Here is a 12,805-nt window from a genome sequence, read left to right as displayed (position 1 = left end):
AATCCAAGATACACAATAGAGTATAATTCCGAAAGTTGCCTAGGCCTAGGTTGTTCTTGGCTAAGGCATTGCATTGCAAGGTGCATAACGGACCAATAGAGTTGCGTTATGCATTTGCTAGCCATGCATGGCATGGTGTTAGTACACATCTACTGGCAATAACAACTAGTATAGCCACTAGAGCGACAAACGAGCGTTGAACACACCAAGAAATATAAAACACGAGGCTTGGGACAAATGGGCATGTACTCATAAAATTGCAAAATGAAGAAATAACAGTAGATTGCCTCATATATACCTGACTCATGATACTTTATTGATTAGATGGGTTGCTTATGGGTTGATGGTGATGGCTAACGTGGGTGTGGATGGCCTGGTATTAGAAGGTGGTTTTCAATTGGGCCGAGCAACCACCCATTCCAATGGGTAGCCACATCTATTGTTAGAATCTTTTGTGCCTCGTAGGTTGCTAATATATTTCGAGGGCTATGTACAAATTTTCATGTCGTTCTTCCATTGCTTATAGAAATTTCTGAAGCTAAATAACAATTTTATTTCTCATATATGGCAATCATGATTATGACTAATAGAACATACTACCTCCGTTGTAAAATACAATTATTTCTATGTTGCTTAGCAGATATTAAGGTTGAGAAAAAAAAGACTATTGTGCCCCTAATAAACGAGGAATGAATAATGGTGAGAGAGTATCTAGGGATAAATAAGAATAATTTTGAATGTAACAATTATTACTATGAATATGCCATAAATCCATATATTGTGATAAAAAGTTTAAATCCCATAAATATTTATCTTTTGGAACGGGGTAGTATTACAGATGACCGGTAGTATTACATTTTAACTGTTTTTCTAGGTAAAATAAAGAGAAACTAGCACAGACACTCATCAACGTCCAATTAGCATACAACTAGAGATGATCGAGTAGCTGAGCAATATGCCAGAAGGGCGGTGAATTTTCACTCTCTCCCAGCATTAGAGCCGGTACAATAGCAGACTATAAGTAAGCTATAAACATATTTTAAGTAGATAAGAGAGCAGAGATAAAAGTAATAAGCTACAGATTTATAGCCAGTTGTATCACGAACTTCAAGACATAATATGTGTATGACAGGTGAGATACGTAGTACATGTTTTCTAGGTAGCTATTATATAAATTAACTATTAGATTGATTTTAGATGAATCGGAGTTGGCTAATACTATTTAACTCGCTCTAAGCAAAGCCGCCTAGTGCACTGCACAAACTCCAGCCACAGAAAAAGCAGGCCGGCCACCAGCAGCAGGGTGAGAGCGAGGCGTGGGCCCGGAAAAATCTCCGCGGCCACCTCTCCGCCAATGGGGCGGCGGCGCCCACGTGACATGCCTCCACGTCCCCCCTCCCCCACCTCCCCCTATTTCTATCTCCTCTCCCTCGCTGCCCTTCCCCCTTCCATCAGCACCCTCTTCTTCCTGAGCTCTCTTCTTAGTTCTTCCCCCATTGCTAACTGATAAGTCGAGCTGAATCGTCAGCAAGCAGCAGCAGCTTGATCCTGTAGCTCTACTTGAGATTATTGCTGATCCAACTGCTTATATGTTAAGCAAGTAGAGTAGCTTGGTTGAGCCAGTGGTGATCGACATATATATCAAGCTCTAGCTAGCTGATCGATCGCCAGCCATGGGCGACTCCTCGTCCTCAGCTTCTTACATCAGAATGGTGATTGGTTTTCTTAGCTAGGAGTTGGATGCTTAATTATTAGCTGTATATAGGTGGATCAAATGACGGGTGTTTAATTCAACTCTGCACATGCATGGTGCTGCATGCCATTGTTGGTTTGCAGGTTCACCACCTGATAGAGAAGTGCATTTGCTTCAACCTGAACAAGCAGGAGTGCATGGATGCCCTGGAGAAGCACGCCAACATCAACCCTGTCGTCACTTCTACAGGTAATAATATCTTCACATACCTAGCTACTACCTGTGCTCTCTTCAGGATCTCTAGCTCCATGCTAGCTAGCAACCTGCCCATTCTCTTCGTGCAACTTGCGATAGTGTTCTAGCAAGATTTAGGTTATTTCGGTTACACTACTTATTATGCATATGATTTCATGTGAGCATGTATATATGTAAAACGAAGAATGAAATGAGAGCTGAGATCGATATGGGCTTGTGGCGTCAGTGTGGAAGGAGCTGGAGAAGGAGAACAGGGAGTTCTTCGAGACGTACAACAAGGACAGGGCGGAGCGCAACATCGAGGCGGAGACGATGCAGCGGATCCAGAAGATGCTCTCCGACGCGGCGGCTTCCAAGGCCGACGACGACCAGAGCTAGCTAGCTTAGCTTAGCGACCATGAGCTCGTTCGTTCACATGCATGACCAGTTCTTCACACGATTAAGCTAGCTAGCTCTTAATTTGTTTGATTTGATTTGGCGCCATCCATTGAGAGCACTTGCACCACATAATAGGGGTACGTGTGCCAGACGACATTCGCATGCATGTAGCTGCATCAAAACCATAAACATGTAGTTGTACTAGTGTACTACTATTAGGATGTACAAGAAATCAGGACATCAGGTATCATATGTTTAGTACATGTAAGCATATGTACATACATGAATGCATGTGTGGAATATTCAGGATGGAGGACATGTACGTATGCACCCTTCGCTCTACAGGTGCAGCTGTCGCACTATCTTTTGCTAATCCTTCGATGACACGTGGTGTGGTGACGTGTACTACTTAACCCATGAGCCAGACAACCAGGGCCCCCGGCCGGGCTAGCTAGTTGGCGCCACTCTACCTCTTACAACATATAACCCTGTCCTCACAATGCTTGTGGACAAATGGAACGATAATTCTTTGGAAATAACACTATAACAGTGAAACAAACATATTAAATTAATCTTTGTATGTTCTAAATTTCTAATCAAATAATCTTGGTATTCTTTCGGTACAAATACTATGATGTCATGGATTTATTGTTGAAATCCACTACTTGAGTGTGTATTACAGTGGTGTACTCATAAGTGTACTATACATAATATGACTTCCGTGCATACGTGTGACGTCTTAAAGTAATCGTAAAAGGTGGAACGAAAAAGAGTATATGCTACAAACTACACCTATATATTTGATTAAATTATACCAAAACTACATATTTAAGACAGCATATCAATACCATAGATTTAGCACTAAATTTATTATAATATTATATATTAAGGTAGGGTGTCATAAAACTACATATTTAATAATAAAATTATAAGAAAATCTATATATTTTAGAGTACACAAGCATAGTGTTATTGTTATGCTAAAGTTGTAAACATTGGAGTTTTGCTATTGAATTGGCATAAAAACCTATAGTTTCATGGTAATCAGTGGCAGCTTTAATAGTTTTTTTTATTAGGTAGTCCTACTCTACGCTTTGAAATTTCATAACATGATGAACTCAATATAAATATGTAATATTTTCTTAAATTGACATAAATATAGCAATAAACTCTCTTAACATTATAAATCTGCTAAAACCATCATTTAAGTCCAAAAATTAAAAAAAATACAATATAAATAATTCAATGGCCATGTCTATTTAGGCTAGATTTACGGATGAAAAATTCCTACAAGACCAAAATCAAGGGTGGTGATGGACAACCCCTAGAACTATCCCTGGTGATAACTTTGTCACTAATACTTGCTATGTTTTTATTTAGTTTGTCACGGTTAACCATTACTATTTTAACCTTAACCATTAATAATATTTAAATGATTTGTTGACAGAGTTCAATAATTGTACATTTGTACATCACACATTATTAATATACTATATTTACATATATAATTTTTAGAAAAGATGAGTAATCACAGTTAATAAATAGATAGATAGATAGTAACTAGTGATAATTATTTGAAACCAAAGATATTATGTCGCTTTGAGATAGTTTATCTTTAAATTTGTACTTCCTTTTCATAATGTAATATGTTTGACTTTTTTACTTATAATTTTTGACCATTTGTCTTATTCAAAAAATTATGGAAATATTTTTTATTTTGCTTGTGACTTACTTTATTAGCAAAAGAACTTTAAGCACGACTTGTTATTTTTTATATTTATACTAAATTCTTAAATAAGACGAATGGTCTAACCAAAAAATTAAACATCTTATATTATATTATGAAACGGACGTAGTAGCGACTGTTTTCACTTTAGTTAAAGTATCTACTGTTTGCAAAGTTACTTTTAGAAAGTACTTCGTAAAATTGAGATAAAAGATGCTGCAGCAGTACGGCCGGTGAGCTGGCGAGGCGAGCCTTGTTGTCCTGTAGCCGTTTCACGAGACGCGTGCGCTCGCCAACACGTGCTAGCCGGCGAAATTTATCTGCGGCGCCGCGCCAGGGGGAGCCGAAGCCGACGAAGAGCTAAAGCGAGTTTGGTTGACGATCGAGGTCAAAATGATGTTCACTTTTGAATGTACAGAGGTGAATGGGATAAACATATTGGTTTCAAACAGTAAAATAATATAAATTAATCATCATAATCTTATCATAATTAATATTAATTAATAATAAAAATATTTATTATCCTTAACTAACACTAATTTAAAATTATAACAAAGCAAACTACTTACCACTAAACGATCACTAATTATCGTGGTTAAGGAAGATAAATGAGCCCATCCATCAATTTTATCCAAATACCTATGTCTTGCATCTTCGTAAAATATTTTTTTATCTAGTTATCATATTCAACTTTAAGTTGAATACTTTTTTAGCCATCATATTTAACTTTCTTCAAAAAAAACAAACATATAAAAAACTAAACGAGTATTTTTTACATATCCAACCGTCCAAACATACCTTTATACTTAACACCTAAGGAGCGCCACTGGCCCCCGCGGGAGCTACCGGCTGGCTGTTCGATCGCACGCACGCGCACCAGGACAGGACTCCCCTACGTGAAGGTGGCACGGCCAAGGCCAGAGGAGACGGCCGTCTCGGTCGAGCTACAGTGAGAGGGTGCGGTATATTTGGACACAAGTATTAAATATAAATTATTAATAAAACTTATTCCATACTCTCAGCTATTTCACGAGACGAATCTATTGATCCTAATTAGCCCATGATTAGCGAATTTAATGCTACAGTAAACATTTACTAATCGTGGATTAATTAGGCTTTAAAAATTTGTCTAATGAAATAATCTTTATTTATGCAATTAGTTTTGTTATCATTCTATAATTAATACTCATAATTAATATCTAAACATCTGATGTGACAAGGAAAAAATCTCTAGATCAAAAAGGGTCTAATTTGAAATGGATCGTCGATATTTGCCCATACTGGGCCCAAACACGGGGCTAGGCCGAATTTAATAGATCCAAAAATGGGATTGAGCCAAACTTAATTTGTTGTGGACCAAACCCATAAACGGGTTTTACGAGGTGTTACAATTTATTGTTAGACTATTAGGGCATAAACGAATGTGCTTATTAGCTAATTCTCTCAATTGTCACGTAAGCAAATTTGGTGACTTAATAGAAAGAGAGAGAACGAGAGAGAAAAGCTATTGTCATGCATAACAACGACTTAGAGTCGACTCTTAGTATTTATTAAGGAAAACTTTCATGCATGAAGATGGATAAAAATGAAACTAACGTAATAAAAAATGTTTTATTGCATTAATAAAAATCCATACCTAACTCTAACTTTATACGTATAATTATAAAATAGGTATTTATTGTTGACGTGGATCAAATAAAAATCAATAATGGGCTATGACTTTCAACATGCACTTATAAGCTGCACCAACTCCAATCATCTGGTACACTGGTACATAGGTAGCTACGGATGGTTGCATGCCGTTGCTTTGCTTGTGCTGCTCGCAAGTTGGCCCAAGGCCCAAAGCCTGACTGGCCGCTGCTCTGCTCATTGCACTTGTTATCTTTTATCCTTTTTTTAATTTTTTTCTCCCCATTATTCTAGGGCGTAATACTATACTCATACTGTAATTCTATTTTCAGCTGTGTGAGATCTCAACACCCATCAGTTTTGCTAGAAATACTGGTTCATTTTTACACACCAATCTAACAATTAATTCAGGTTTAGATAAAAGAGTAATATGGTATAACATGATGACATTATCACTAGAAATGTGTCCAGGTAATAGTTTTACTTTAGGACCATCCAATAGTGTTTGAAATTTTTCAGGTAAATTTAGGTGAATGAAAACTACACATCTGAAACCACTACTGGTCACCTTATCATCAATCTATAACAGATCCATCGATTGATTCACTATGGATTCGCAGGTGTGCATATGTCCATTGATACGCGCATTGATCCAAACCCGGGTTGTCAAATCAAGATGATGAGCCCTCGCGCCCTGGTCCATCCATGATCCATCATGTGTAAATGTTCCAGATCGGGATCTGCGCACACTAGCAACACCAATTATACAGCCGCACTAGAACAAGTTGTAAACATATTTTAGAAAGATAAAAAAAAGATAGAAAATAGTGGGCTATAAATTTATAGTCAGCTGTAGCATGAACTCTAAGACAGAATGTGTGCATGATAGATGGAACCTGGTAATATATGTTTTTTACGTAGTTATTATATGAATTGGCTATTGGGATGACTATATATGAATTGGAGCTGGTAGTGGGCTATACTATTTAACTTGCCCTACCACATCTCCGCTTTAGTTCGTTTTAAAATATAAATATTTCTAAACTATTTAACATATATACTAGAAAGATATCAAAATAACTTTTTAAAGTTACTTTAGTGGTTAACTTTTGAATTTAGAACTTATTATATTTTCTTTTTAAGCATACAATTAACTCTAGAACTATTAAAATTATAAAAATCCGTACATACATCTTTGAATCTTAAAAATGGCTTTGGGAAGTGATGGGTACTAATCAAAACCCGGGAAAACGACAGGGGGTAAACAGTAGCACGCGTATCATTGCAAGTACCGGTGGTACGTACAGTACGTGTTTGTGTACGTACAGATCTCAATCCTTGCTGCACGACTGCAATCTGACGGAGGACTACGTGGTGAGATCGGAGGGAGAGAACATGCTGCGTGCCTGTGCATGTGGTCCGGTTGGATTGATTGGTCGGTTGCACTGCATGCACGGGCAGGTCGAGGAAAGAAAACAAAACGGGGAGGTGGACTGATCAGCGTCGATCGATCTCATCCTCATGCATTGCATTGCATTGCATGCTCGCTCGTGTTCCGCGAGCGAACATATCGGCATCTTTGTCATTTCGGTTTCTGCTCGGTGCTGTCTGGAACATGCACGCACAGGTACAGAAACTTTGTGGTTTAGTCTTGATTAATCTTTTTTTCCTCAAAATAACTTTAATTTTCACTTATCATATAAATATAGCAGGGTCGGAAAAAAATAAGTTATCGCTAGGGTTCAAATCAATTATCTTGTCTTAACTTCTATATAAATCTATTTTTCTTTCTAAAATTTATACAGAATTTATATACAATTTGGATCCGCCCCTGCAAGCAAAACGACCATACTACTATACACTTTATCGAAACATGATCCAATCATCCTCACTTTATCTACTTTAATGATTTATTTTTTGATCTCACAATCTCCAAATACAATTATTATTTAAAAATAGATATATTTTATGACAAATGAGATGTATCAAAATGAGCTTAAAGTCAGCAGCAGTATCTACTTTCTCACAAAGGAGAAACTTTTGGGTAAAACCAGGGTTTATCTTGGGTGCTCTCTGCCTATCTCTGGAATAAAACGAAAGTTGAGCTTTTGCTCTTGGTTTCTACCGCGTCCAGCTGTCCAGGGGAAGATGCCCTTTGTGTCGACACGTCGCATCGCTCGCCGGAGCGATAAGCTGAGATGCTTTTTGCTGCTGCCTGCGAATAGTGCTATGGTTAGTTTCTAAAAAGTTTCTCAAAAACATTATATAGAATTTTTGGACATTTAAATGGAGCATTAAACATAAAAAAAACAAAAAAACTAATTGCACGGTTATGGGAGAAATCTTGAGACGAATCTTTTGAGCCTAATTACTCTATGATTAGCCATAAGTACTACAATAACCAGTATATGCTAATGATGAATTAATTAGACTAAAAAATTTGTCTCACGATTTTCAGTCGAGCTGTGAAATTCGTTTTTTCATTTATATCTTAAAAACTCTTTCCAACATCTGATCAAACGTTCGATGTGATGTTCTTTTCCAAAAGTTTTACCATCTAAACATAGCCTAAACCAACCAGTATCTGCGCTGCGCGTATGCAGTGGCATGATAACATGAGATGCTGCACGCTACTGTCACTGAAGCCCACCAAACAAAATGAACTGGAACGGAACGAAATAAAGAAAATAACAAACAGTATATTTTTAAATAAAATATAATTTGTGAATAAATTTTTATGTACATATGCTAGTGATCTAATGGCTAAGACTTAAAATTAAATTTTGATAAAAAGAATTTAATTAACTTTAAATTTAAAAATTTAGATTTTAGTTTATAAGCATAAGAAAAAGAGAAAAGATGGGATGCATACTTCGATTGAACAAACATGCACGTGAGCTTTCTCTCTTAGCTCGGTCTGTTGCTGCGACAACGATTCATCAGGCTTCTCCACAGAAATGCACTGGAGTTTAGACTTTTTTAACGATTCATTTCACCGTGTGCAAAAGGAAGCATAGTATTACATCTCCCGTCTTACATGCATGTCTTCACCAAAAGAGAGAGAGAGAAAAAAAAAAGAAGAAGAACAAGAACAAGCGAAACATTTGGTTGACGCACACCGGAGCACTGAGCACGTGCTAAGGCTACCCCGTGTGGCCGATGTATCGTTGTATCATATCATCATCAGGCGCCGATCTTGTAGCCGCCCATGTCCTCCTTGATCATCTCGAGCTCCCTGCCGGACGGCACGGCCACGGACATCGCGCGCCGGTGGCGCGCCGGCGCCGCGGGGCGGCGCCCCTGCTGCCCGGCGGCGCCGGCCGCGTCCGTCGCGGCCTTCCGGCCGCCGTCCTCGCCGCCGCCTCCGGCGGCGGCCGGCACGTCGTCGAGGTCGGCGAAGTTCTCCGGGAGCACGAAGACGTTCTGCGACGCCCTCCGCTGGTGACGGCCGGGCCGCTGCGACGACGACATGGCTCCGGCGCGCGGCGCGATGCAGCGGTGTTCTGTGTATGCAAGCAGCAAGCTGCTGCAAGAGAGGCAGGAGCTGCACGTCCTGTGCGGTGCGGTGTGAGGAGAGGAGAGGGGAAGCTGGCGTGGTATATATAAAGACGAGATCTCACCGGCTGCCCGGCCGGAGGCGGTTCCAGTTTTGAGGGGCCGCAGAAACTGCCTACGTGATGTATTTTTCACCTAGTGATTTTACACTTTTTACAATTATCAGGTTCTAGACTTCTAGCCTCCTAAATATTTACCACAAAAACAAATTAAATGTTTTTCTTGACATGGAAAACTAACACCCCTATTTGTTAGCTTATGCATATGCTTATAAGTCAAAATTTAAAATTTAATCTTAAATTTAAAGTTGATTTTAAGTTTTTATCGAAGTTTATTTTTCAGGATTGATTTTTAAATCGCTAGAAATATGTATATAACACAATCATCTCCTAAGTGACTAGCAATTAAGAACAATATAGTCGCCACTGTGAAGTAATATTATTCTACCCTGAAAATAGTACTAGCAGGTATGCCGTGAGCTAAGCAAACTAGGTTACTTTAGTGTGCGAACAGAAACTAGTTAGTCTCAACTGATTATACTGCCGCCGGTCGACACTATTTGTCATTTAAAAAAGATTTGTTCAAACTAATAAAATTCTAAAATATAATTTAGGATGGAGTGAGTAGTCAGTATATGTTTTGACTCCATCTATTCTAAAATATAAATAATTTAATTTTTAAGATAACCTACTCAATGCAACTAAGGCCCTGTTATTATTGAGAGTAAGCTGAAAGAAACAGACAAAGTAGCTTATTATAATTTAGAGTCTAACTTATTATAATCTGATAAACTCATTTAGGTGAGCTTTTTCTAGCTTATTGGCTGAAAAATTACCCACCATGTTACCCCACTCCCTCTTTAGACTTGCAAACCCAATAATCTATACTCTAATAATCTAGAAAAGAAACAACTCACAGCTTATTCCGCTACAGATTATAACAATCTAGCTTATAATAATCTGACTCAATAATCTAAATTATAATAATCTTAAGCTGAAAGAAACAGGGCCTAAGTTTTTCCCAATTCAACAATTTGCTCTTGACATTATCACTTTCTATAATATACCAGTGTTTATCGATTGTTCTATAATATGTCACTAGATAAAGAATACTTTCAAACAGGGTTTCCCTTACCGTGGAACTCGCAAAAACCGTGGTACCGCGCACCCGTGGATTCGCGGTTTTCCGAAGCCGGTTTTCGCCGTTTCGCGAACGCTGCTTTCAAATATACCCGAGATGCCCTCACATAGCTAGAAAAAGATATTAAATTTTGTTTGTAGCCTCTTTAAATGGTGTAGAAATTTGCGTATAAGTTTGAAGATTTTGGTATTTTTAAAAACATAATTAATCCGTTATATGTACCACAGTGTATACTTTTTTGAAATAAATATTAGAGTATGTACACAAACTCCTATGTTATTCAAGTAGTCCATGCAAAATGTTTTATAATTTTTTGAAACTTCTATGTGTATAAATCAATTGTTAGCATTGCATGTAATAAGAGTACTTTGGATATTTTTGAAAAAAAATGTTGGCCCAATAAAATATTGTAATTTCTAATCATTTCAATGATTCAATTGTCAATCAATCATTTGAAAGAGGAATAATTTGACAATTCACCATTCAAAAATTGATCACAAAACAGTGAAAGAAGAACCTTTTAACATGACCTCAATATCTATTAATAAATAAACTAAAAATCCTTCAATTTTACAATGGATTCCATATCATTTTTTATCGGAGTGTGACGGAGCACACGCGACAATGTGGGAGTACGAACAAGTGCGTGCGTTATCCAAGTATAAATTGAAAAACAGCCAAAGGCAACTACTCCGTAAATAAAAATCGATTCGCCGGGCCGGCTCTGCCGTCAAAATTAGGGGAGAAAATATCTGCAGATTAGAGTACGAGTACCACCTTCGTGAATTAGGCCGGTCATAGTATAATTACTAAGACTATAATCTAAGTAATCAAATCAGATAAATTTTATGGAGATAAAACTTATCTCATGAAACTTTCTTATTTAATAACACTGATAAATTAATAATTTTACTAATATTACATCCTATTTAATATGCACGATACATTTATCGAATCTGCATTAGACTGGCCTATAGATAGTGGCCGGTGCACCGGCCGGTCCACGGCGCCTCTGCGTGCATGCACTGACAGCACTGTAAGTGGAGACGACGACGCATGTCACCCTGCCACAGCATTAATTTAATAAAGGCTTCGGCGCGCACTTCATGCAGGTAATGAATGATGCGAGATCAGCCAATCCTTATCCCTATCAACCGCCGTTTGATTGCTCGTCGGAAAGGAATGATCGGAAAATTTTGGCGTGAACGGCTGCTGCTCCTGCTATACTCTCCTGTTCGGTCGGTTTCGACCGATTCCTAACTTACGAAGTACAAAGCCCCACGTCCATGGCATACACCACACGCAAACCATGCATGCAGCGGTCGATGAATCATCTGTAGTAAGACTTAATGACGAACTCGGCAGACAGCAGCATGAACTTGCTTTTGGCCGTCTGCTAACGTCAATAATTTAGCACGTTCTGGAAGAATCTTGATCGGGACACACACGGCCCGTCGCACATGTACCTGTTCATTTTCTGCATTTTTGGCCTATCCACACCGTTGCGCACAATACCGATACGGCGATACGCGTGCGTGTCTCCGGAATCCGGATCGCTGGACACGCGCGCGCAATGCACGCTCTCCCACCACCACCGAAAGGTCGACGACGGATCGACGAGGCCTCGACCGGTTCGGTGGGGGGAGCACCGAACACCCACCCCCACCCCCACGTTGAGGCACATGGGCGCAGCGGCACACGCACACGCACAGGCAGCGCAGCGCAGCACCGGCGCGCGCGCACATACACACAGACTGACCCATGTACTCCCTCCGTAAAAAAAACCAATTCTCTGGCTTTCGTGTCCAACGTTTAACCATCCATCTTATTTAAAAAAATTTCAGAAAAATTAGAAAAAAAATAGTCACACATAAAATACTATTTATAATTTATTATCTAATAAAAACAAAAATATCAATTATAAAAAAATTTTAAATAAGACGAAGAGTCAAAAATTATAGATAAAAAAGGAAAAAAATAATTTATTTTAGGACGCAAAGTTGGAAGAACGCACCGGTTCTCTTTTTTTGGGCAGAGCGAGCTGCGCTCGTGGGGGTCGGTCGAGTGGGCGCGCGCCGCGGGTGGACAGCGGATTAGGCCCAGGCCAGCAGCAGCGAGCGGCGTCTTTTCGCGGGTGGCCGGTTCGTCGTCGCGGTGTCGGGGGAGATGGATCGAGTGAGCTCGTCGTCGGTCGAGCTCTTTTCGCGGGCGGCCGCGGTGTTTGGAGCTGGAAAGGGATCGTGGGATCATGCGAATTCGCGGTTGGTACAGATGTACAGCCCCCGTTCCGTATAGATCGCCGATCGGCAGGAAAATATTCCTCGGGAGTCGGGAGAGCTGTACTTGTGGTGCTCGCAGGCTAACGCTTTGTTCAATTTTTCTCCTACCATCCTATGGCTGTGTTTCACTTTCCAAAATTTTTTTGAATGA

General features: G+C 39.2%; 2 protein-coding genes across 2 annotated transcripts; one reads left to right on the top strand and one right to left on the bottom strand.

Annotated features, from left to right (window-relative positions):
- The first annotated feature begins 1,468 nt into the window (after positions 1 to 1,468).
- Positions 1,469 to 2,795, top strand: LOC102715759. The gene is made up of 3 exons (XM_006654456.3): positions 1,469 to 1,712; positions 1,837 to 1,942; positions 2,175 to 2,795. The coding sequence occupies exons 1-3, from the start codon at positions 1,674 to 1,676 to the stop codon at positions 2,324 to 2,326; spliced, it is 297 nt and encodes a 98-aa protein (XP_006654519.1). The 5' UTR covers positions 1,469 to 1,673; the 3' UTR covers positions 2,327 to 2,795.
- A 5,853-nt stretch (positions 2,796 to 8,648) lies between these two features.
- LOC102712996 lies at positions 8,649 to 9,240 on the bottom strand. The gene has a single exon (XM_040524598.1). It carries the CDS (start codon positions 9,149 to 9,151, stop codon positions 8,864 to 8,866), a length of 288 nt encoding a protein of 95 aa, XP_040380532.1. The 5' UTR covers positions 9,152 to 9,240; the 3' UTR covers positions 8,649 to 8,863.
- Between the last annotated feature and the right edge of the window lie 3,565 nt (positions 9,241 to 12,805).

The sequence above is a fragment of the Oryza brachyantha genome, chromosome 5, assembly GCF_000231095.2.
Source record: "Oryza brachyantha chromosome 5, ObraRS2, whole genome shotgun sequence".
In the NCBI taxonomy this organism is placed as follows: domain Eukaryota; kingdom Viridiplantae; phylum Streptophyta; class Magnoliopsida; order Poales; family Poaceae; genus Oryza; species Oryza brachyantha.
Note: the sequence above shows the minus strand (reverse complement) of the source record. Positions and strands in the feature narration are given on the sequence as shown.